Here is a 27,516-nt window from a genome sequence, read left to right on the forward strand (position 1 = left end):
TTGTGGCTAATCATTTCTGTTCACACCTGATTTGTCCGAATGCCAGCATAAACTCAGGTACTCAGTACCATCAAAGAGAATCATAAAAACAGCCAAAGAAACAATGACAATGGGATAGTGTTTTTGATTGTATTTTCAAAATCATATTCTGGACTTCATGATAGTAAACAAATTTTGTCATGGATCATGTGTTCATTTTGGGCAGGGTTAATTTCACGATGGACCGAGTTTTCTTTCTTCCTTGTTGATTATGACCCTTTCCAAATTTCTGTTGGAGTGTTACTGTGAAAGACCCAGAAGCTTGCTAATTATTATAATACTGAATGTCCTCAGTGATGCATAATTGTGCAGACATGTGTGTTCTTAAAAATTACAACTTATCTGGATTGTCTTTTCATCATATAGTCTAATGCAGCAACTTGAGCAGTTTCTTTGAGAATTTTGGGTAGCCAGTCAGGAGCATGGTGTCCTCTGGAATGAAAGTTGGCAAGCCTTAGGTCCTTGGAAAAATGTAACTTTCGGAAAAGAATATAAATAGGAACAGGAGTAGGCTATATGGCCCCACTAGCCTGCTCTGCCATTCGGTAGGGTTATGGCTGATCAAATATACCTCAGGACTACCACTCTGACTTTTTTCCATAGCCCTTGATTCCCCGACTGATCAAGAATTTTTCTCTCAGCCTTAAATATGTACAAGGGCTTTGCTCACACAGCTCTCTTGGCAAGGAGTTTCAAAGGTACTCAACCCTCTGAGAGAAGGAATTCCTCCTCATCTCAGTCTTAAATTGGCAGCCCTTTATTCTGAGACTATACCCTCTGTCTGTTGTTGGCATTTTGAAAATGTTATCTTGTTAGTACTTATCACAATTCTCTTTCTCTTTCTCTTTCTCATCCCTTTTCTCACTCTCTACAATTCATGCATATGTATGTGTGGGTTATTACTTTAATTCAGATTTGAATGACTTGGTACCCTGATTCTTGGTACAAAAGTGATGACATGAAGAAACAAGCTCAGATAAAGATGTACAGCATGAAAACAGACCCCTCCATGCCGACCAGATATCCCCACCCTATCTAGCCCCACCAGCCAGCACCCGGCCCATATCCCTCGAAACCCTTCCTATTCATATAACCATCTAATGCCTCTTAAATGTTGCAATTGTACCAGCCGCCACCACATCCTCTGGCAGCTCATTCCATACACGTATCACACTGCGTGAAAAAGTTGCCCCTTAGGTCTCTCTCATATCTTTCCCCCCTCCCCCTAAACCTATGCCCTCTAGTTCTGGACTCCCTGACCCCAGGGAAAAGACTTTGTCTATTTATCCTATCCATGCCCCTCATAATTTTGTAAACCTCTATAAGGTCACCCCTCAGCCTCTGACACTCCAGGGAAAACAGACCCAGCCTGTTCAGCCTCTGCCTGTAGCTCAGATCCTCCAACCCTAACAACATCCTAGTAAATCTTTTCTGAAACCTTTCAAGTTTCGCAACATCTCTCCAATAGGAAGGAGACCAGAATTGCATGCAATATTTCAACGGTGAACTAACCAATGTCCTGTACAGCTGCAACATGACCTCCCAACGCCTGTACTCAATAAAGGAAAGCATACCAAACGCCTCCTTCACTATCCTATCTACCTGCGACTCCACTTTCAAGGAGCTATGAACCTGCACTCCAAGGTCTCTTTGTTCAGCAACACTCCCTAGGACCTTACCATGAAGTGTATAAGTCCTGCTAAGACTTGCTTTCCCAAAATGCAGCACCTCATATTTATCTGAATTAAACTCCACCTGCCACTTCTCAGCCCATTGGCCCATCTGGTCAAGAACCTGTTGTAATCTGAGGTAACCCTCTTCACTGTCCACTACACCTCCAATTTTGGTGTCATCTGCAAACTTTCTAACTGTGTACCTCTTATGCTCGCATCCAAATCATTTATGTAAATGACAAAAAATAGAGGGCCCATCACCGATCCTTGTGGCACTCCACTGGTCACAGGCCTCCAGTATGAAAAACAACCCTCCACCACCACCCTCTGTCTTCTACCTTTGAGCCAGTTCTGTATCCAAATGGCTAGTTCTCCCTGTATTCCATGAGATCTAACCTTGCTAATCAGTCTCCCATGGGGAACCTTGTCGAATGCCTTACTGAAGTCCATATCGATCACATCTACCATTCTGCCCTCATCAGTCTTCTTTGTCCCTTCTTCAAAAAACTAAAATCAAGTTTGTGAGACATGATTTCCCACGCACAAAGCCATGTTGACTCTCCCGAATTAGTCCTTGCCTTTCCAAATACATGTACATCCTGTCCCTCAGGATTCCCTCAACAACTTGCCCACCACCAAGTCAGGCTCACCAGTCTATAGTTCCCTGGCTTGTCTTTACCACCCTTCTTAAACAGTGGCACCACGTTAGCCAACCTCCAGTCTTCTGACACCTCACCTGTGACTATCGATGATACAAATATCTCAGCAAGAGGCCCAGCAATCACTTCTCTAGCTTCCCACAGAGTTCTCGGATACACCTGATCAGGTCCTGGGGATTTATCCACTTTTAACCGTTTCAAGATATCCAGCACTTCCTCCTCTGTAATCTGGACATTTTGCAAGATGTCACCATCTATTTCCCAACAGTCTAAATCTTCCATATCCTTTTCCACAGTAACTACGGATGCTAAATAATCATTTAGTATCTCCCCCATTTTCTGTGTCTCCACACAAAGGCCGCCTTGTTGATCTTTGAGGGGCCCTATTCTCTCCCCAGTTACCCTTTTGTCCTTAATATATTTGTAAAAACCCTTTGGATTCTCCTTAATTTTATTTGCCAAAGCTATCTCGTCCCCATTTTGCCCTCCTGATTTCCCTCTTAGGTATACTCCTACTTTCTTTATACTCTTCTAAGGATTCACTCGATCCATCCTGTCTATACCTGACATATGCTTCCTCCTTTTTCTTAACCAAACCCTCCATTTCTTTAGTCATCCAGCATTGCCTATACCTACCAGCCTTCCCTTTCACCCTGACAGGAATATACTTTCTCTGGATTCTTGTTATCTCATTTCTGAAGGCTTCCCATTTTCCAGCCATTCCTTTACCTGCGAACATCTACCTCCAACCAGCTTTCGAAAGTTCTTGCCTAATACTGTCAAAATTTGCCTTCCTCCAATTTAGAACTTCAACTTTTAGATCTGGTCTATCCTTTTCCATCATTATTTTGAAATGAGTAGAATTATGGTCGCTGGCCCCAAAGTGCTTCCCCACTGACACCTCAGTCACCTGCCCTGCCTTATTTCCCAAGAGTAGGTCAAGTTTTGCACCTTCTCTAGTTGGTACATCCACATACTGAATCAGAAAATTGTCTTGTACACACTTAACAAATTCCTCTCCATCTAAACCTTTAATACTATGGCAGCCCTAGTCGATGTTTGGAAAGTTAAAATCCCCTACCATAACTACCCTATTATTTTTACAGATAGCTGAGATCTCCTTACAAGTTTGTTTCTCAATTTCCCTCTGACTATTGGGGCAGGCTATAATACAATCCCAATAAGGTGTTCATCCCTTTCTTATTTCTCAGTTCCACCCAAATAACTTCCCTGGATGTATTTCTGGGAATATCCTCCCTCAGCACAGCTGTACTGCTATCCCTTATCCAAAATGCCACTCCCCCTCCTCTCTCTCCTCCCTTTCTATCCTTCCTGTAGCATTTGTATCCTGGACATTGAGCTGCCAGTCCTGCCCATCCCTGAGCCATGTTTGCTATGATATCCCAGTCCCATGTTCTTAACCATGCCCTGAGTTCATCTGCCTTCCCTGTTAGGCCCCTTGCATTGAAATAAATGCAGTTTAATTTATTAGTCCTACCTTGTCCTTGCCTGCCCTGACTGTTCGACTCACTTCTGTTCTCAGCTGTACCCGTCTCAGATCGATCTCTTTCCTCACTATCTCCCTGGGTTTCCCCCCACCTAACTAGTTTAAATCCTCCCAAGCAGCTCTAGCAAATTTCCCTGCCAGTATATTAGTCCCCTTCCAATTTAGGTGCAATCCACCTTCTTGTACAGGTCACTTCTACCCCAAAAGAGATTCCAATGATCCAAAAATGTGAATCCTTCTCCCATACATGTTGCCATTAAAGATGCAAAAGGCTGAACGGAGTTAACATTTGAATTCCTTTTGAGGATTGTGGAGCCCTGAGAGCTCAAATGTTGGGGTTTGGGGCTGAGAGAATGGATGGATGTTGTGCACCTGAGACCAGGGTAGGCAAACTGTTTTTCTTTAAATCTTATCACTTGCTTCTACTACTTATTTAAAGTTGCAATGATTATGCAGATGACTGGTAAGCTCCTACATTAATTTATTTGAGGCATTGACTGTAAGAGTCCTGTCAGGAATATATTTAGGCTGCTCATTCTAGAATGGACATCAATGCCAAATCAAGTTTCTGACTTGTGTTCTAATTTGCTTACTCTGAGGGATTACTAAACTGGTGTAAGAAGTAGTAAAGTTCTGACCTGGGTCCATGCAGTGTTGATAATGGCACTTCAAACTGGTAAAGTCAATGTCTTTTCAAATGCTTATATCTCTGAAGAATTTAGCAAAGTGTACTCCACAAATGCTGGATGTTGAAATATTTTTAAAATTGATCTAATACATATGAAATTCCTACACTTCTCCAGCAGTTGTTCTCAGTTCATCAAACCAAAGATCTCAAATGCTTTAGTTCAAGCATCAATCTGAAGACTGTGTTCAAGATGATCACCCTAATTTCTCCAGTGTCTCACCACCATCAATAATTGATTTCCTTCCGTACTGTTTCCAGCTATATACTTCAGAAGTGTGACACTCAAAATTGACAACACATCTTTATGACCTAACTAGTACTTAAAGGTTTTATCTATCATCTTTCCTTTGCCTTTATTAACAGAGGTGTAGAATGTAAAGGATTCCATTTTTTTTAAACTGTCTTCTCAATTTGTTATGCCATCTTGCATCTTCAAAGTCTTAAAATAAATGCCTTCACATCCCTCTTCCACTACCTTTTTTGAAATTATGCCATTTGTTTATTTTGCCTCACCTCATTCTTCCTACCAAAATCACTCAATCCTTTTTTGTATTAAATGTTGGCTGCCATTTGAATTCTTAAAAACATAAGAACTAAGTGCAGTCTCTCGCGTGCTCGCTCGCTCTGTAATGTACTCAATGCCCCAGTAACCAAAGCACTCTGGAATAGTGAATACCACAATCATCATCCTTTCAGAAGTAATTTCTCCTCATCTGTTTTACATCTGTTATCCCAAAACTAAATTGTCTCACATGAGGAAACGTTCTTTCGACACGTCCTTTCTGATCTTATACTTCAAATCATTAATCTGTACATACCTTCCCTTTTGCTGCATTTTTAAGTTTTTGTGGCACCTGCAAAGTTCTAAGTTATATCCTGTGTATCCAAGACCATGTTAGTAATGCTATGTTGATCTAAAACATTTGAGTGCGATAACAAAAGAAGCATTGAAATTTCAAGAACCCTTTTATGGGAAGGATATTTAAATTGGAAAGGGTGCAAAAAATACTTTGAAGATTACTGCCAGGACTGGAGGGTTTGAATTATATGGATAGGCTGGGACTTTTTTCTCGAGCATTGGAGGTTGAGGGGTGACTTTTGACATTTATGGAATCACAAGAGATGCCAATAAGGTGAATAGCAGAGGTATTTTCCTTAGGGTGGGGGAGTTCAAAACTCAGGGACATAATTTTAAGGTGAGAGGGGAAAGATTTTAAAAAAGACCTGAAGAGCAATGTTTTCAACACAGTGGATCGTATGTGGAATGAACTGCCAGAGGAATGGTAGATGCAGATATAATTATAACAACATTTATAAGCCATTTGGAAAGGTACATGAATAGGGAAGATTTAGAAGGCTATGGGCCAAATGCAAGCGAATGGGGCTAGTTTGGTTTGGGAAACCTGGTCAGTTTGGATGAATTGGACCGAAGTGTCTATTTCCGTGCTATAACTCTGACTTGATAACTGAACGTTATAAAGGCATTGGATTGAGTGGAACAAAGACGCACATAATTTCACCATACGTAAAATATGACACGCTTGGTAAAGATGGCAAATCGTCCATGCTCCGAAATAGAGGTATAAATGTATGACACACAGATTTTGATATCCGAGTACTTGCATCGTTAGAATCTAGACAGATGGAATAAAAGATGAGAAAGATATAAAAAGCAAATCGCTAATTCAAATATTCCAAGTGCTGTAACAATTATCTTTGGAATGATGTCAGTTCTGAATGCCACACTTCTGTGTGTTAACTCAAATATTTCCAAACATTTGAGTGAGAGAGCATTTTCAGATGTAAAATATTTTTGACTGGACTTCTGCCTTTACCCACTGTTTATCTCTGCCATTGTGCAGTTCTAGCAATGTCCTAATTATTATTCATCTGTTTTCACGAATTGTTCTTACCCAATTTTATGTTGGACGAGTGATTAGGAATTTGCTACAAATGCTCTCCTACTGGGTCATTTATCTCCTACTTGTATGGCAATCTATATCAAAAAATTGGGGTATAAGAAACAAATGGTTGATCCATTGGCTTAAGACCTAAAGATAGTGAAGGTGATCTAATGATTCTGCAAAGGGAATAGATAGGTTAATTTGAGTGGGCAAAAAATTGACATCTGGAGGATAATGAAAATGTGTACTTGTCCAATTTGGCAGGAAGAATAGAAAAGCAGAATTGCAATATAGAGGGATCTGGGTATCAAGTGAATTTGAAGAGGTTACCACAAAGTTACACTAGGGATGAGGAAAGAAACTGGAATGTTGTTTATTGCAAGGGGGATGAAAAGTAAAGATATTTTGCAACAGTTGTATGGGGCACTAATGATCTCAAATGTAGAGTACTGTGTACAGTTTTGGTCATATTTAAGAGGAGGGATCCATCACATGAAAAGTAGTCCAGATGTTTATTTGATTAATTCCTGGGGCAAACGTGTTATCTTGAGGAAAGCTTGGATGGTTTAAGTCTGTGTGTCAGATTTTCTGTGAAGAGGAGATTATCTTATTGATACATAAGATACAGAAAGGACTAGACAGGGTCAATGAGTTCTGATCCTCAACTATTGAGGTATATATGCTACTGTGGCTGATGGTGTTGAGGTAGCAGATTAGCTCTGGTCTGGTTAAATGGCGCAAAGTTTAATGTACCAATGACTTAATCCTGTTCCTATTTTCTGTGTTCCTGTGAAAGGATGTTAACCTTTGTGGGACAAACTCGAACTTGGAACACAATTTAAAAATAAGTCTCCCATTTAAGAAAGATGAGCAGTTTACTTTGGTTCTGGTTTATGTTAAGTACAAGCTACAGTAAATGGAAATCTGGTTGGTAATTGCACATTTAGGGTTATTTGGTATAAATGTTATTACTTTGGTTTCCAGCTTGCCGCAGATACACTAAAAAAAGTTATGTGAGACAGATTTAATCTCTTTTTGAGTTTCAATTCTTCGCTTAATTTGTTTTTACTAGGTGTGGCTGAGAAGACACAGTTATTAAAGCTGAATGTGCCTGCAACATTTATGCTTGTAGCTTTGGATGAAGGCCCAGGACCACCTATCAAGTACCAGTATGCGGAACTGGGAAAACTTTACGCTGTGGTGTCACAGTTGGTTCGTTGCTGTGATGTATCATCACGCATGCAGTCTTCAATTAATGGTAAGGAAGTGAGAAGTTTAGAACCCAAAGTTTCATGAGTGATGGGGAGTAAATGTTAACTTTTGATACTTGTAGAAGGAAGAGGAATATACTATTTGTGAGGTCCATATTTGGTGTACATTGTTAAATGTCCAGGAATTGTAGTTGTGATCTGTTTCATTGATTACTAATCAAATTTGAGACATGTGCATTACATTGAGATTCTCTGTGACTGATGAATTCTGCATTTTTGTAAACACCTGTTTGTGAAGCAGAAGCCAGCATTCTTGTGTGCATCTTAATATTCAAGGTACATTCAGTTCTGAGGGATTGATATTTTTGGTTGTTCCAAAGTATGTATTACATGTGGTTTTGTTTAGCAATCAGAGTGGGGGATTTCAGTATTCACATGATGGTCCAAAGGTCACTGAAGAGTCATTCAAAGTTTATAGGCAGTTAGAAAAGTTGGTGAGTGTAAGAGAGATGAAGGTAGTGGCATACTGGTGATTTCATTGGATAACTAATCCAGAGGCCCACCTAATGTTCTGGGGCATTGGTTTGAATCCCACAGTGCATATCGTGATATCTGAATTAAGTTTTCAAAACATCTGACCTAATTATGACCATGTAACCAATGACACCTGTTAACAAAAACCTGTCTGGTTCACTAATGCCCTTTCAGGTTAGGTGATATGACTTCCATGCATGCTCTAGTCTATATGTGTGCAGTTGTCTCTTCACTGCTGTCTGAGCAATTATGTCCATATCCCATTAAGATATGTTTCAAGAAAAGGTGCAATCCAATTGGAGTGCAAGCAGCGTGGGTTCTCCTTTTGGGCTGATGAGCCCATTGAGGAGTTGAATGTGTCTGAACTGTCACAATTCAAACCAGGGTTCTAGGAGTTGAGAGTTGGTTAAATGTTGGAAACAAGTTTCTGGAGAATGTCATGAATAGTTCAGGATAACTGAGAATGTATGTTGACAGTGCCACAAATGGCATTTGCTCGCTGCACTGAGCGAGTTTGAAATTCAGAAAAAGATTCTGGCAGGATGACAAACTGGACTTTTGGCTGAGAGTTAGCATAAGAGCGAAGTTCTTGAAGTCGAGCAGAGCATTTACTCAGGAAAGGAGAGTGACTAACCAGAACAAGAGGAGCCTTTGAAGTTCATGACAGAGAAGCTCTTAGAGTGGAAGTTTCAAGACCAGATCAGCAAACGTGGAAGATTGTGATTCATTGTTTCATGAGATCTTTTGACTCATTGTACCATTAATGTCTGTGAAGAATTGCTGAAAAGTCTAGGAATCTGCTATGATGATATTTTGCTATTTGATGTGCACTGTAGGATCTTTGATCACCATGTGTCAGCTGTATTTACCATTTATCAATTCTGGATATTAGAATATAAGGTGTACATGTATTAAAGATTGTATTACTGATCTGACATTGCATAGTCAAATCTGTTGTTTGTTTAGAACTTTGGAGTTCTGTGGTTTTTTTTCTCTTTCTAAGAACCTCTGGATCTCTCACTTTGCTTTCTTTAAAAAGAATACTGGTTCCCAGCCAGATGATATTAAATTTGGTCTGAAACAAAAACAGAAGTTGCTGGAAAAGCTCAGCAGATCTGGTAGTTTCTGCAAAGAGAAATAAAAGTTAACATTTTGGGTCTGGTAACCCTTCCTCAGAACTGATGCTGCCAGATCTGCTGAACTTTGCCAGAAATTCAGGTTTTTTTTCTGATTTACAGCATCTGCAGTTCTTGCGATTTTTATTTAAATTTAGTCAGGTCTGGGATCATAAGCGATCAGCGAAGTAGAGTTTGAAGCCTTGTTAAGTAATTTCACAACCTACCATGCCGCCTCAATATCGTAATTCTATACTGATCGTATACTTTCAAGAGAAAATTAACTTAAGTTTCAAGTATTTTGGTTTGATTTGTAAGACAGGTAAACATTATTGGTGGACTTTTAATCAGTTCACAACATTTGATAACTTATTAATGTTAAATGGAGATTTTTGTTTTTAATACATCTAACTCAATTTTAAAAAAAGATACTTGGAGTGTTAAATTCCAACTATGTTGCAATGAATGTAAATTGCTGTTGCAAGAATCTACCTTTAGTTGGGCATGGGAAATGACAAGCATCATGTATTCTGCACCCACCATTCTTCCAAAACTCTCTTTTGAGGGGAAATGGAAAATGTGGAAAACAGCACGAATAGGCCATCAGACCCATTTGAGCTCACTCTGCCATTTAGCATGATCATTGTAGATTCACTATATCCATGCCACGCTCGTGCCCATTAAGACATTTAGCCTCTAGAAATCTATTTATTTCTTAAACCTGTTCAGTTGCTTGCCCTTCATGGTTTTCTGTGGTAGAGAATTCTGCTGATTCACCACCACTGATTGAACAAATTTCCCTTCATCTCAGTCAAAATGAACTGAACCTATGACCTGTTATTCTGGACCCCCAGCCAGGGGTGACATCATCCCTCCATCCAGTTTGCATAGCCCTGCAAAAAATTGTTTTGTTGCAATCGCTTCTCATTCTTGTCAACTTGAGGGAATACAGACCCAAATAACCTAATCTTTCCTCATACTACAAATCTGCCAGTCCATGGTTCAACCTGGTGAACCTTCGCTGCACTCCCTCTACACAGAACTCCTTTCCTTGGATGAGGAGACCAAAACTGCACAGAATACTCTGGGTTTCTTCTTGCCCTGTATAATTGCTAACACTTGTTTGCTCCTGTAATTCAAAATTTTCTGCATTGCAGACCACCATACCATTTGCCTTCCTCATTACTTGCTGCCCCAAAGTGGTTGCTTTCGGTGACTGTTATACAGGGACACCCTCGTACATTCTTCTCACCACTCTCAATCCCACCTAGTTTTGTGCTGTCAGGCAACTTGGAAATGTTGTATTTCATTTCCTCATCCAAATTGTAAATCCATATGTTGTGAATTTGTGGGCCCAAACACTAATTGGTTTGATCTCCCACTAGTCAGCCTCCTCCTCCAAACAAGGCTCATTTATTTCTATTACATTTCCTGCCTGCTCAGCAGTTCTGAAGCCATGTCCGTATATTACCTTGAGTCCTTTATGCTTTGATTTTCCACATTAACTTATGTGGAATTTCATCAAAGGTTTGATGAAAATCCAACCACATTATCTACAAGTTCTACCTCCTGTATTCTACCAGTTACATCTTCAAAAGCTGGACATATTTGGAAAATAAACAATAAATTGCCCCTGGTAAGTAATGGTCAAATTTGAAAGCTAACCAATTAATAATAATTTTTAGTTACTTCAAATATTTAAAGGTAACAAAATAATAGAGCAATGTTCTTTCTTTTCAGGAAATCCACCCTTATCAAATCCCTATGGTGATCCTAACTTGTCCCAACCTATAATGACTATCCAGCAGAGTGTTGCAGACATCCTGTTTGTACGAACTAGTTATGTGAAGAAGATTATTGAAGACTGCAGCAATTCTGAAGAAACCATCAAATTGCTTCGCTTCTGTTGCTGGGAAAATCCACAGTTCTCTTCCACTGTGCTCAGTGAACTCCTCTGGCAGGTCTGGATTTTTTTTGGGGTATTGAAGATTGGTTGGGAGAAGGAGGACCTTAATGAAAGCAAATTCGGCTAAGATTATAAATGTGCAATGTTACACTTGCTGGGAATATGAAGTGAGTAGAATATACAGAAAACATCCAACAGATCAGAAAGTGAATGAAAGGGCTTAACATTTTGGGTCCGAAACCTTGAATTGGAATCAGGAATGGCAACGTTCATGTTTGGAAATATTAGAATTGGGTTTATGATGGATGAAAAGTGTATTTTACGTACTTCGAAATTTTGTCAAAATAAGCAAAAATAACTTTCTACTTTGGACTTGTTTGCAAATTTTTTATGTAGATCCAAATTGTAGAGTCATACAGCACGGAAACAGACCCTTTAGTACAACTCATTCGAGTTGACCAGACATTCCAATCTGACCTAGTCTGAAATTGTGAATGAAAAACAAAATGCTAGGAATCCTGAGTAGCCTTGTCATATTGGTGGAAAAGAGAAAAGATTTAATTTTTTATGTCTGTGACCTTGGATCAAAACTGGAGAAAAATATTAAAATGGAAAAGCCTGTGATAGGTTAGAGGGCAAGAGTGGTGAAGTGTAAGTATGTCATGTTGCAAAGCAAAAGGGAATGATAATGGAACAAGTAAAGAAATGGATGATTTATCAAAGGAATTATGAATGGCAAGATCGGAATACAGTAGTGCACTTTGCATGTCAGAAATAAGAGGGGGAAAGAAACCAGTCAGCTAAGATAAATTAAGCAAAATGAGGGCAATAAGCTTGTGTTGCACTTCATTAGAATACTACAAGGTCACAGAGGAGAATAACAATAACATAGTTGGAAGCTCAAGATCATGTTGACTAAATACAAAGCAACCACTGACTCAGTTTGGCCACCCTAACCTAAGGGAGCTGCATTGTGAAGAATGCAGTTTAGCATTCTAATTTAAAAAGTCCACATTAATTGCTGTTTCACCTCAGATGTGTTGGGTCTTTGATGGAAAGGGCTAACTTATAAGGGCAGATAAAGCATCTCCTGTATTTGCTTGGAAAAGTCCCATAGGAAATGGAGTAGGCTGTTATAGGTTTCTGAGTGGATTGGGAGGGAATCTTGGAACTGAAGACGATGGTGCAGGTGATATATTTTCACATCGGGAAACAACTGGAAAGATAGTGCTGTAAGCAAGCAGTCTGCCCACATACGGGCAAGGTGTAGGAATTATGGTTTCTTAGATTTTTAGTAGAGAAGTTGAATGAGTAGTAAAAGCCAAGTTTGTTTCAGCCTTCATTCTCCATTCACCATATCAGACTTCAATCCACCTCCAGAAAGATCGATAAACTATTCTTAAGGCCGTGTGCAAAAGGTGCAATACATAGCTTAGCTCACAAGGCACGTTTGTCCATTCCAGTTGAATAATTTTAAGTTAATATATAAGTATACTCCTGAATCGAAGACCTATATTGTTTTAGCCATTGCACATTTTACTAAGCAAATTTAAAGTTTGTAATACCTTTTTGAATGTTAAATTAGCAAACAACCATTGAGAGATAAGGCACGTTATGTTTTCATTAAAATCACTTAACCACCTGAGTGTGCTTTGATATGATTGGCTCTATTACAAGGTAAACATAACTCCAACATGATTATTCTGTGGAAACGTTCAAATTATTTTTCCTTTTTAGACCTTGTGGGAGTTCATGGTGTCCCTAACTATGCATTACAAATAACAGTATTTATCCTTATTAATTTGAAGACTGGTTAGCAAGGTTAGATCTCATGGAATACAGGGAGAACTAGCCATTTGGTTACAGAACTGGACAAAGAGTCCAGAACTAGAAGATGTAGGTTGAGGCTGAGGGGGGAAAGATATAAAAGGGAACTCAGGGGGCAACTTTTTCATGCAGAGGATGGTGCGTCTATGGAATGAGCTTCTAGAGGAAGTGGTGGAGGCAGGTACAATTGCAATATTTAAAAGGCACCTGGATGGATGTATGAATGTGAAGGGTTTTGATGGGTATGGGCCAAGTGCTTGCAAATGGGCCTGGATTTGGTTGGGCTATCTGTTCGCCATAGACAAGTTGGACCAAAGGGTCTGTTTCTATGCTGTACATCTCTATGACCTCTCAGCCATTTTTCAAACATTGCTTTTTGATAACGGAAAAGCCCCAGCCAGTTCAAACTTTCCTGTATCTTATCATTTATACAAAGCCTGTTTTTTAATACTTTGCCCTTTGTCTTGATGTCCAATATTCCACATAGTTTTACCCAAGTTACACAAGTCTAAGTCAACATTTCTGTTCCTCTTTACATTAATTCAAATGTGTTTTATATATTTTTAAAAATTCTTTCTATGTGAAGAGTATTCTGACTATTTTGGAGTCTTAAGTTGTAATGTCTTTGTGTGCTGAGCAAAGAAGTAATGTTTGCATGTAGCACCTGCTTCTATGAAACTGAGTTTGTGATTGTGACTGATTCTGCATTTTACACAGAAGTTCACAAGTTTTCAACACTTAACTTGAAAGGATATTATCTTAATTTTGAAATTTATATGCTCCATTTGATGTAACAAATATTCCACATTTAGCATGTAACATTTTAATTCCTAGGTGGCATATTCTTATACCTATGAGCTTAGGCCCTACTTAGATCTTCTTCTGCAAATCCTGCTTATAGAAGACTCTTGGCAAACCCACAGGTGAGTGTCCCATTGCGTGTAAAACAACACTGAAACCTTCAGCCAAGTGCTGTGCAAATGTTTTATGAAATAGGTTTAGATTTTGTGGACTGGGAAGATAACAGTTGCAGCTGAATATACAACAGCTTTCTACAAGCTTTTTGACTACTTTATTTCTCTTCTACTCCCATCATGGCAATCCCTCTCCAGCCACCATTTTCCTGTTCTGATGAAGGCATTAGGTGATGATTGGAGCATAGTTATGCGAGTAGTCACTCCCCTTTGTTTCCACACAGAAATGTACTCTTCGTATGCGAACTTTTATTGAACTTTATGACCGTGGAACTGGACCATCTTTGACAAATTCTAATCTTGCCTTTGCACAAAGCTCATACAGTTGGGCCACATGGATCATTGGAAGAATGATCGTAAATTTGAATTCTAGTTCATTTTAGTTTTCTTCTTCCTAGCCCAGGAATAGTGATTATCAGCATATGTTTAATGTTAAGCAGGCTGTGCTAAGGTAATCGTTCACAGGTCAGGGATCTTTTATTTAAGTAACTTGTGTAGACTTCTGTTACTAAATGGATCTTTAGAGAGCACTAGAAGTCAATCTGTCCTGAAGCATAAGACTGCAATGCACCTTACTATTTTGAGAATCAAATGATTATGCCCAGTGTTCATTTGGTGATTGTGAAAGCATTATTTTCACTGTGTACTGATGAACCCCCTGTGCCAAGCCTTTTCTTTTAATTATTGATTTACTACTTATGAATAGATTGACTTTGAGCTGCCAACTGCAGATAGCATTTGAACTATAATGTTATGAGGTATAGCCTTTTGATTTAGATTTTTGCTTACTTGGAAACAAGACAGTTTCAAGTTTACCTAAATACTTTAGGGATGTAGTTTTCAAAAATATGATTGTGCACAGTGGCTTCTCAACATTATGGTGCATTTCTAAAAGTCAGCACTCAATTTATAAGGCTCATTGTTCTGAATCAATCTCAAGGGCACATGACAATAACTTGAACTGAGTTTGAATGTTGTGGAGATTGTTGCTGAAGCTAAATTTGAAATGTATACAGTTTAGGCACTCTACTTGCTGTTGAAGATGGTTCAGAAAAAAGTGATAGGGATCTAAGGTTGTACATTAGAGACAAGACTGAGAGGGATTTTATCTCTGGGAGGCGTGGATAATGTAGATGTGAGGAAACCTTGATACATAAGCCAAGAACAAGAGGGTGAAAATATATAATAAATGAACAGGATCTGAGATGTGGGGAAAACTCTTTCTATCAAGTTGCAAATGTAAGATTCAACTACAGTCATTACTGTTGTCAGTAGTTGAATTGCATACAGCATTTTAATTAAGTACTTGTATTGTGTGATAAGGTAGTTGACATTTGCATTATGATTGGTCATGCAGTATGGTTTGCATCTTGGCCTGTCTGTGGATGCATGAATTTAATAGAAGTATACCTCCTTGAGAAATTAACTCAGGTACTCCATCACACCTTTTAGTTTTAATATAGTGTGAATACCACAGATCTTGAAACAAATTAAGTTTTTGTCTGTTTAGCTAAAGAAAAGGATCTGACATAAATTGAAGTATATAAATATGTTTTTGAGTGCCTCAACATTTTGCAAATGTATCTTTTCCTATAGGATTCACAATGCACTGAAAGGGATTCCTGATGACAGAGACGGACTGTTTGACACCATCCAGCGTTCTAAAAACCACTATCAGAAGAGAGCATACCAGTGTATTAAATGCATGGTTGCCCTCTTCAGCTCATGTCCTGTAGCCTACCAGATCCTTCAGGTAAATGTTTTCTTTTAATAAAATGAGAAGCCAGGAGCAACCACAGAAACCTCCTGGAGATTTTGAGTCAGATATGTAGTTCAGTCATGCCTCGTTTTGTCATGTTGCCTCCTTCAACCTGTTCAGTCTCATGTATGAATTGCTGTATTGTTTATGAAAGGGCAAATCCTATTTATTGATGAGATTTATATGATGAGATGGTAGTAACTCATCAGTGTATTAACTCATTGGATTTTCCACAGAGATTTAGTCTCTGACAAATCTAGAATTGTCATATCATCTGGATTTCTGTCACTCTGAATCAGTTTCTTTTTGGGCACTTAAGTTTTTCATGTTAATGCTTATTGTGCCCGAGATTCAAAATGGAAAAGATTGCCTAAATTAATTTGTTCCCTTACTAAAGAAAGTAGATGCCAGTGTCTGAGGATACTTGCAGAAAAATAAGTTAATCTCACTGTAACACTTTTTTTCGTTAAGAGGTCTCTGCTGTCTTTGAGTGCAAAGCTTTACTCCTTTTTGCCCTATTCATACCCCTCATGATTGGACCAGCCTTTATGGGGTCACCCCTCAGCCTCTGATACTCCAAGGAAAATAGCCCCAGCCTATTCAGCCTCTCCCTATAGCTCAACCCTGATAACATCCCTGTAAATATTTCTTGAACCCTTTCAAGCTTACAGACATGCTTCCTACCAAAGCATACCAAACCCCACCTTCACTACCCTATCTACCTGTGACTCCACTTCCATAGAGCTATGAACCTGCACTCCAAGGTTTCTTTGTTCAGCAGTATTTCCCAGGACCTTCCCATTAAGTATATATGTCCTGCCCTGGCTTGCCTTTCCAAAATGCAGCACCTCACATTTATCTAAATTTAAACTCTCGTCTGCCATTCCTTGACCCACTAGACCACCTGATCAAGATCCCATCGTACTCTGAGGTAACCATCTTCACTGTCCACTATACATCCAATGTTGGTGTCATCTGTAAGCTTACTAACTAGACCCCTCGTTCATGTACATATCATTTGTATAAATAACACAAAGCAGTGGCCCCAGCAGCGAACTTCGTGGCATACTGCTGGTCACAGGCCACCAGTCTGAAAAACAACCCTCCACCACCACCCTCTGTCTTCTACCTTCCAGCCAGTTCTGTATCCAAATTGTTCTCCCTGTATTCCATATAATCTAACCTTGCTAATCAGTCTACTGTGAGTAACCTTGTCAAGCGCCTTACTTAAATCCAGAGCGATCACGTCCACTGCTCTGCGCTTATCAATCCTCTTCATTATTTCTTCAAAAAACTCAATCAAGTTCATGAGACACAATTTCCCATGCACAAAACCATGTTAACTATCCCTAGTCAATCCTTGTCTTTCCAAATCCTGTCCCTCAAGATTCCCTCCAACAACTTGCCCACCACCAACATTAGGTTGACCGGTCTATGGTTGCCTCACTTTTCCTTACCACCTTTCTTCAGTAGTGGCACCATGTTTTCCAACTTCCAGTGCCTTGCCTATGGCTGTCTATGATACACATCTCTCAGCAAAGGACCAGCAATCACTTCCTTAGCTTCCCACAGCATTCGAGGGTACACCTGATCAAGTCCTGGGGATTTATCCACCTTTATACATTTCCAGCACCACCACTTCTGACGTATGGACATTTTTCAAAATGTCAGTATTTATTTCCTTATGTTCTCTAACTTCCATAGCCTTCTCCAAAGTAAACACTGGCGTAAAACCATAGTTTGCAATTGTCCCTCACCTCTTGCTGTTCCACACAAGTTGCCTTGCTGATCTTTCAGAGGGCCTATTCTCTCTCTCGTACCCTTTTTGTCTTTAATGTATTTGTAGAATCCCTTTGGATTCCCCTTAACCCTGTTTACCAAAGCTATCTCATGTCCCTTTTTTGCCCTCCTAATTTTCCTCTTACTGCCTTCTGGGGAATCATTCGATTTCTGTTGTCTTTACCTCACATATACTGTGCATACTCGTGTATAGATCAATTTCCTGTATAAGTCAGCCCCTTATTTTGTCCAAAATATCTTGTATTTTCCATATATCTCGTGTAAATTGATCCTATTATATCGCATTAGAAACCTTTTGCAAGGGAAACTGCATGTTCCCATTAACTTATTTTGCTGAAATTTCCTAATGAAGAAAATAAAGTCCATATTCCCATTAAACCACCTGAACAAAATTGCACTCATTCTTTCATACTGGTAATTCTACTCATCGTTCTTTGTTTACTACTGGTATATTGCTTCTCTGTTCATTAACTTGTAACTCTACTTACCCCACTTAGTTTATTACAGCACGTTTTGGTTCATTCATTCGTTCAAACCGGTGCTAAGTCAATCGGCACTTATTGCACTTTGTTCACTATACATCCTAAAGTTAATATTGTTAAAAAGTTAAATCATTTTAATCGTGCCATTATATCTGAATAAAAGTGAGATATATTAACTACATACTGGTGTAACTTTAATTCTTTAACATTTCATTATACTGCTTCAGTTCTAAAACAATATGAAGAATAACACTCGTAGAGGATTTTAAAGGATACATTGTTCCTCTTTTAAAGTCCAATTTTGTATTTGTCAAAATATTTATTTAATTTGTATTCTAAGCTAATTTACAATTAGTGCTCTCTTTAGAATAATAGTGTGGTGTGCAGTGTAAGTTTCATTACTTTAGTTTCAACACAGTTTGTTGAGTGAGCCACTGTGTAATAGGGCCTTACCCCTAACTCCCACTGTAGCTACTCCCCCACCCCCAAAAGAAATTCGGCCAAGACTACAAACCTCCAGCGCCTTCCATCAGCATGGCCCCTTGCAGACGCACGGTGAGGAGGTAGTGCCGGTCACCTGTCTCCAACGACATCACTGCCCGCCAATCAGAATGCCCACCTGCTTGATGGGCAGACCGCAAGCCAATCAGAGTTGCGGCATTTCGGCAATGAACCTGCCCACCTAACCGTCACAGATTGGAACTCCATGTACTTTATCAGAGACTGGACCAATTTAGGAAAGTTTGTGTTCCTGACTCAGACCTGGCAGGAAGATGGACAGTAGAAGATTAAGGTTCAGTAACTATTTAGTTGGGAGATCAAATAGACTTCTGCTAATAATATAGTATTTCGAATTACAGCATGAATTTCAGTACCTCATGTATCAGTTGACCCCCTAATTTTGGCTTTAAAACATTCTTCAAAACTCTACCTATACATGACTATATACAGTGCTTTCTTTTTATTCTTGACCAAAATCTTATTTTCTGTAGTTATCCAGCATTCCCTATGCCTACCGGCCTTGCCATTCACCCTTACAGGACCATACTGTGTCTGGACTCTTGTTATCTCATTTTTGAAGGCCTCCCATTTTCCAGACATTCCTTTACCTGCAAACATTCGCCCTCGGTCAACTTTTGAAAGTTCTTTCAAATACTGTCACAGTTGGCCTTCCTTCGATTTAAACTTTAACTTTAAGATCTGGTCTATCCTTTTCCATCGCTCCTTTTAAAGCTAATAGAATTATGGTCACTGGTTCCAAAGTGCTCCCTCACTGTCACCTCAGTCATCAGCCCTGTCTTTTTCCCCCAAGAGTAGGTCACGCTTTGCATGTTCTCGAGTAGATGTATCCACATACTGAAGTAGACAATGTTCTTGTATGCACTTAGCAAATTGCTCTCCATCTAAACCCGTAACACGATGGAAGACCCAGACTATGTTTGGAAAGTTAAAATCCTCTACCATAACTGTCCTATTCTTCTTTTGGATAACTGAGATCTGCTTACAAACTTGTTTCTTAATTTCCTGCTATTTGGGATGCCTATAAGACAATCCCAATCTCAGTTCCACCCAAATAACTTGCCAGACGTATTCCCAGGAATATGCTCCCAAAATACAATTGTAATGTTATCCCTAATCAAAAACACCATTTCTCCACCCCTCTGCCACCACCAACACCATTGATCCTTCCTCTAGCATCTATACCCTGAAACATGAAGCTGCTAGTCCTGTGCATCACTGAGCTACATTTCTGTAATCGCTATGATATCCCAGTCTCTTGTTCCTAACCATGTCCTAAGTTCATTTTGCTTACCCATTAGGCCGCCTCCATTGAAATAAATGCAGTTTAATTTATCTGTCCTACCTTGTCCTCTATTTTGTTCCTGCCTGCCCTGACACTGTCTGACTTAGTCCTTTTTCCAACTGTACCATTCTCAGACTGATCTCTTTTCCTCTCTCAATCTCTTACTAGTTTAAATCCACCCAAGCAGCTGTAAAATATCTCTGCTAGTATATTAGTCCCTTTCCAATTCAGGTGCTCTCCGTCCCTATACAGATCACTTCTACCCAAAAATGTGAATCCTTCTCCCCTGCACCAGCTCCTCAGCCATGCATTTATTGGTTCTATTCTCCTGTTCATACCCTCACTAGCTTGTGGCACAGGGAGTAATCCAGATATTATGACCCTCAAGGACCTAATTTTTAAATTCCTGCCAAATTTCCCATATTCTCTCCTCAGTCTCGTCCTTTTCTCTTCCTGTGTTGTTGGTTCCAACATGTACAACGATCTCCTGCTGGTCCCTCTCCACTTTGAAAATATTCTGCTCCCTCTCCACAATATCTCTGATCCTGGCTTCTGGGAGGCACCACACCATTCTGATGTCTTGCTGTCAGCCGCTGAATGTGTCTGTGCCTCTGACTAGAGAATCCCCCTCACAATTGATTGCTTGGAATCTGCCGTACCCCTCATTACATTAGACCCATTAGGGGAGGCAATGGCCTAGAGGTATTATTATTATACTGTTGATCTGGGGACCTGGGTTCGAATCCCACCATGGTAGGTGGTGTAATTTAAATTCAGTAAAAATCTGGAATTAAGAATCTAATGATGACCATGAATCCATTGTTGATTGTTGGAAAAAACCACATGGTTTACTAATAGAAAACTGCCATCCTCACCTGGTCTGGCCTACATCTGATTCCAGACCCACAGCAATGTGGTTGACTCTTAACTACCCATTGGGCAATTAGGGATGGACAATGAATGCTGACTGAGCCAGTGACACCCTCCTCCTATGAATGAATAATTTAAAAATCTTGGTTCCATAACCCTGGCTGTCAGTGCTACATTTTTCTGAGATTGTGGAGAACATCTTGAGCAATTATGTTAAAGGTAACACGCTGCCATGGCATCTAAATAACATACGAACCACTCTGCAACCGATTTGTGAGTGTATATATCAAATAGAGAAAATATTTATAGTTAATGCACATGTCTGATTTCAGCTAAATTCTTGCAGAATTAATGGGACCAACATTGTCATTTATGCCACCAAGGTGACCGTCTACGAAAATATTTTGTGCTCAGAAATTTAAAATGCGATTATTGTTCACTCTCAAAATAAGCATAACATGAAAATTATTTCACAAGATTTCTTAACCATCACTTCAAGTTAAATCCCATTCATAAAGACCCTGTCTTGTTATAATGCTCTGAAGAATTTTTAAAAATTGCAACAATAACTTGGTTTAAAATTTATCCCCAAGAACCTTTTCCAGTGTTCACCTTGTGACCCATTAATACATCCTAAAACTCCATTAGAAATTTGGGTGGGATTTATTATCACTGGACTAGTCATCCAGAGACTCTGGTAATGTTCTTGAGACTTGGGTTCGAATCCCACCGCACACATGGAATTTAAATTAAATGAAAATCTGGAACCAAGAGTTTGGTCATGACCATGAATTTATTGTTTGTCAGAAAAACACATTCCCTCTAATGTCAGTTCGGGAAAGAAATTGCCATCCATGTGACTCTAGACCAACAGCATTGTGGTTGATTCTTAATTGCCCTCTGAGATAGGCAATAAATGCTGGTCTAGCCAGTGCCCCTCATCCTGTGAATGGATTAAAAAAACATGAATTTCTAAGATTTCTTGAGAAATGCTTAATTCTTTACCAGTGGCCATTGTTTGTTTGTTTGTATGTATGTATGTAGTTCCCATCCTCCTTAACTCAAGAATGTTGCAACTAAGCCTCATCCTATCCAATATTTAATATTTACAGGCCTTTCTGACATTAGAGGGTGCAGTAGTTGAGCGTTGACATGACTAGCTGCTGTCAAATAGCTTGGGTCATTTGCATAGCATTGCTTGGCCATGTTCAGCTCTTTCCCACTTGACATTTGCCATGTCATATTATGTTGCAGTTGTGACATTATGTTGCAGTGTATGCAGCCTCCAATGAATTTCTTACAATTTTAATTCTTTGAAGCACAATCTACAATGTCTCGATTTTACTGAGTCAAATGCTTTGGACAAATCAGTGAATGTAATGAAGAGTTTCTTGGATTTGTCTGACAATGAAGACCAAATTGGAGATTCTCGTTTTAAAAAAAAATGAAGCCAGTGTGACTGAGTATTCTGTCAGCCACAAACTTATTTCTCCCTATTACCTGCTATGAAGAAAAGGGAGATTGTACCACAGATTATTTGGGGATGCTTGATTGTACCCCTCGATTGTACCACAGTGTGTTTGGGGATAGCATGAAGAGGCTGTAATTCTGGATTCACACTTGAGAAATTCTTTCAGTATGTATTGGTGGTATTGTACCATTAATAAGGAAAACATTATCCAGTAAATAAAGGGGATTTCATCCATTTGATCTGGGTTTATGAAGTCTTTGGTGGCTTCAATAATCTTTGCATGTCATGATAACCAACATTTTATTGGATCTTTCAGGCTTTCACTTTCTCTTTCCATTATATATTCTTTATCTTCTGGATTTGTCTTCGGCCATCAGCCTGTCACCTTGAGTTGATTTGCCAGGCTGAGTTTTTCTCTAGGAGATCTCGTATTCCAAAATAATTTTCATCAAACCAGTCCTGACCAAACTCAGTGTTTTGAGTGCAGGTGTCCAGCACAGCAGACTAGTATCAACTGCCGCCTTGTGTTAGTATTCAATACTGTCTACTCAGAAGATTCTTTAACCGTTGTCACCTTCCTGTGAAAACTGAACTAAACGGAACACTACAAATACATGACTTGACTATTTATGGATAACAGCAGTGCCATTTCCACTGCTGCACCAGATTTGCAAACAATGCTTAAATGCTTCAATTATGACTACAAGAAATCCGGCCTGTCCTCGAATAATGCCGAACAAAACTCATCACAAAACCCATGCCTCATCACCCAAATATATATCTGTATATATGTTGATGAAAATGTTTTGGGATATTTTGGGACACTTGCCGTACCTTGGCAGCAACCTTTCTCAAATACTAGATCAGCCGCACCAGCTCAACCTTCTGCACTGTACAGGCTTTGTCTTTTTGTCATTTGTTCACTTGCTAGTTGCCCATCCTTGATTGCTCAGAGGGAAGTTAGGAGTCAACCTCATTGCTGCGGCTCTGGAGTCCCATGTAGGCCAGACCAGGTAAGGGCGGCAGTTTCCTTCCCTAAAGATGAGATTTTCCAACAAGCAACAATGGATTCACGGTCATTATTAGACTCCTAATTCCAGATTTTTTTAAAAATTGAATTCAGATTCCACCATGTGCCATGGTGGGATTCAAACCCAAGTCCCCAGAACATTTTCTAGGTCTCTGGATTTTTAGTCCACTGCTGATGCTACAGTCCATCACCTCCCCCCTGAAGAACAAGTCAACAGGTGTCATCTTGTACAGAGTGGTGGTTGTCATCACATGCAAGTACTGCCCTAAAGTTTAGACAGTGTGTTAGAGAAATTTCATTGGCAGTGTCTCATCCTCCAGATTCAGTAGGAGGCCTGAAATGTAAATGCTCGTGACCTGCAGTTGTGGTGATATTTGTCCTTCAGTCTGCATCACATTTCGAGTTGCAGTGTCGATATTGATAAGTCAGCTTGGTTGACAAGGAAATATTAAGAGCAGGTCCTGCACCTAGTATTCCACTACCTCTGAGGAAGCTTTGCCCCATGCCCTGAACGTATACAGATTAAGAATTGGCTTGTGGGAACTTTTATTACCCCTTGCTTCCACCAAGTGTATAAAGCTAACTGTGCAACTATTGGAGAGGATAAAACAGGATTTGCAGTGGTGGGAGGGGTTACCATTATCATGGCTGGGCCAAATAACCCTGATTAAAATGAATGTTCTTCTTTGCCTGTTGTACCCTATGAGAATGCTCCCGTTGTGCTACCCAGCCAAGTGTTACAGAGGCTCAGTGGTTGGCTAGGGTCCTTCATGTAGTGCCACAGGTACCCTCTAATTAAATTTGCTAAATTGCAGCTTTCGCTGGGTGAGAGAGGGGTGGGTCTTCTGGATTTGAAGAAATATCAAATAAGCGCCCTGTTAGCTTATGTTGGCGACTGGGGGCTGGGAGTTCGGAGTCAACGTGGCTTGATATTGAAGCCTCGCAATCGAGATGCCCTCTAGTTAACTTATTACTTATGGATAAGATGAAATCTGTGACCGGGCAGTGTAAGAATGCAATCATTTTAAATACAGTGAAAACCTGGAGGATAATGAGGCAAGACAAGGGCAATTGGTCAAAGACCTCGCCGTTTACCCCATTGGTGGGAACACAAGGATTTAAACCTGGGGCAGTGGACTCCGGCTTTAAGCTATGGGCGAATAAGAGAATCTCATGCCTGGGAGATTTGTTCGAGGGGGAGGTCCTGATGTCATTTAGTCAGTTTAGCCAGAAATATGGATTTTCCAAACAGGAACCTTTGCCGGTACTTTTCAGATAAGGGATTATATACAAAGGAAGGCTATGCTCCTGGCTCAGTGTTACAAGTCACGTGGAGAAAAGAGTACTCCGGTGTAAGGGTGCTCTTTCAGTTAGTACTTGTATCATTTACAGAAAGGTCGTGCCTTGGAGGACTGGAAGGACTTTGTAGGACGTGGAATCAAGAGCTAGGAGAGGATATTTCATCGGAGGTATGGAAAGATATATGGGGATATGTAAGGAAAATTTTAGTGTGTAACAGCACAGGCCATGCAATTGAAGATATTCCACAGGGCTCATATGGCACCAGAAAAGCTCAAGAGAGGAGTGTCATCAAGGTATCCCAAATGTAAAATTAATGTAGACACTTTGAGTCACTGCTACTGGTCATGTTGTAAGATAATGAGAGATACTGGAGTGCTATAATGGAGCTAAAGGACATCCTGGGGATTAAGATTAATGTGGATCTGTTATATCATCATGGGTTGCCAAATTTGCCCTCTCTGGGGCAACGGGAAGAAATTGTGTAACATTCTTATCCGTTATGCGAGGGAGAACATTTTAATGAATTGGGCATCGGGAAAATCCACCAGGTCTTATGTGGTGGCTTGGATGTTAGTGGAACATCTCCCCCAAGACTACCTCTCAAATATGGTGCACCACAAAACAGAGTAGTTTTACAAGATGTGGCAGCCCTTTTTAAATTATATTGATGTAGACTTATCAGCAGTATTCCGATGAAATATCCTCTCCTAGCTCTTGATTCCACGTCCTACAAAGTCCTTCCAGTCCCCCAAGGCACGACCTTCTGTAAATGATACAAGTACTGACTGCAAGAGCACCCATACACCGGAGTACTCTTTTCTCCACGTGACTTGTAACACTGAGCCAGGAGCATAGTCTGGAATAGGGCAGTGGAATAGCCGTGGGAATGCGTGTGAGTGCCTGTGGAGCCCTGGGAGGGGGAGCCTGGGGGTAAAAGAATATGGGTATTATAGCTGGTGCTCCTAAGGGTGGGAGCCTCGGTGGAGGTGTGCTAAGTGAAATAGAATCAAGTAGTGAGATTTAGTTTAAGTTGATATTTAATTTGTTTGTAGTTTAGTTTAAGTAGATAAGTTTGTTCTGGTAGAAAAGTAGGTCTTCATTAATAATAGTACTGAGTTACAACTTTGTTGTACAGCCTCTACTTTTCTGTTTTTGGTGTTGTTCCTTTTTTGTATATAGATGTTTTGTAAAAGATTTAAAATGGTCTTTCTTAAAAATATTTCTATTAAGAAAATTGGCAGCTTAGTTTCATGATAACGGCAGCAGAATGTTGCAGCTGAGTAGATGTCATCCTTCGAGTGAGGAACAGCTGATAACAATGTCTTTGAATACTGCAAAGGGAAGTTTGCCTACGCGTGAAAAGAAAGTTGGATTGTGTTAGTATGACTCCATATCCTGCTTCAACCATGTAAGAAATCTAAAGTCAGTCATCACCTTTTGTAGACCAGTTGCAGATCCACCAATGATTTAAAGCTAGATTTTACTGCACTGTTTTCCTGAATACCATGCAAACGGATACACATTTTGTATCTCTGTTCACTGTAGATGGCACAACTTAACATGTAAAAAATGACTTGTCAACAAGTGAAAGGTGGAGTCGAGGGTGGGGGGGGGGAGGTTTACTTAAAATAATGATCACCAGGGAAAAGGCACTGTGAAAAGTAATAGAACTGAAGGCTGACAAGTCTCCTTTATCCTGCTGGGCCTTGTCCTAGGGTCTTAAAGAAGAGAAGCTCAGTGTATTGGTTTTAATTTTCTAAAATGCCTGAGATTCACATCCGTTTGGAATATATTGAATGATTTCTATTTAAGAAAAGAGGGAGATAAAGCAGAAAACTAGAGGTCAGTTAGCCTAACACTTACCATAAGAAAATGCTAGAATCAGTTATTCAGGAAGTTACAACAGGGCACTTAGAAAATCTCACTGCAATCTGACAATCAATGTGTTTTCTGGAAGGAAAATAAAGTTTGTTTAATTTATTAGAGTTGCTTGAGGAAATAACAGTATGGTTGAAGGAAAATAAGTACATATGATGTATTTGGATAAGGTGTCATAGAAGTGGTTGCTGCACAAACCAAAAATGTGTGGCATAGGGCACAGTGTATATGTTATCAAAGAGGATTGATGAGCAACAGGAAACAATATACATAAATGGATCAATTTTGGATTTGCAGCATGAGTAGAGAGACACTGGGGTCAGTGGTGATTTAATTATTTATGTTCTATATCAGTGAGTTAGATCAAGGGGCCAGCTGTGTATGTTAAATTTATTGAGGCAAGAGATAGAAAAGTAAATTGTGAAAAGGACGCAAGTGTGCAAAGAGATATGGGTAGGCTGCGTGAGAGGCCAAAAAAATAGCCAGATGGAGTGAAAACAGGCTTGTCCAACGTGTTCATGTGGGAGGGCCAAATTTCAATTTTTCTTTCACTGTAGGGCTGGTCAACAGTTTGAGGAGGATAAGATTTGACACAACAATAAACGTGAATTTAAGCGAGGAATTTACCATATTTTAAGCATTAAATTAGAGATGAGTAGTTAATAAAAATACAAAGTACCATGAAACAGATGTGTTTTATTTTGGCTATCTCAGTTAACAAGCGGAGCTAGAGAAAGAAACAGACTAATCCCCAAGTTCTGGTCACCAAGGATGTTCTGAAGAAGGGTCACAGGATCCAAAACATTACCGCTGTTTTCTCTTATAGACGCTGTCAAACCTGAGTTTCTCCTGCAGTTTTTCCGATTTCCCGCATCTGCAGTTCTTTTTGTTTTAGTGGGATACTATACATAGTTTTGATCTCCTTATTTAAGCAATGACATAACAGCATTAGAAGTAGTTTAAAGCAAGTTCACTGGACTAATTTCTGGGATGAAGACGTTATCATGAAAATGGAGAGGGAAAGTTGAGCCTGTATTAATTTAAGTTTGGATGAAAGGTGATCATATTGTAACATACAAGCCC

At 39.6% G+C, this 27,516-nt stretch overlaps 1 protein-coding gene across 3 annotated transcripts in view; it reads left to right on the forward strand.

Moving 5' to 3' along the window:
* usp9 (ubiquitin specific peptidase 9) overlaps window positions 1-27,516 on the forward strand; it is a 259,627-nt gene that overhangs the window by 211,669 nt on the left and 20,442 nt on the right. For all 3 annotated transcript variants that reach the window (XM_072585147.1, XM_072585145.1, XM_072585144.1), the window contains 4 exons: window positions 7,543-7,728; window positions 11,071-11,291; window positions 13,898-13,986; window positions 15,634-15,790. In XM_072585147.1, coding sequence (XP_072441248.1) covers window positions 7,543-7,728; window positions 11,071-11,291; window positions 13,898-13,986; window positions 15,634-15,790 — 653 coding nt within the window. The remainder of the gene's footprint in view (window positions 1-7,542; window positions 7,729-11,070; window positions 11,292-13,897; window positions 13,987-15,633; window positions 15,791-27,516) is intronic.

This window comes from Chiloscyllium punctatum, chromosome 15 (genome assembly GCF_047496795.1).
Source record: "Chiloscyllium punctatum isolate Juve2018m chromosome 15, sChiPun1.3, whole genome shotgun sequence".
Taxonomy (NCBI): Eukaryota; Metazoa; Chordata; class Chondrichthyes; order Orectolobiformes; family Hemiscylliidae; genus Chiloscyllium; species Chiloscyllium punctatum.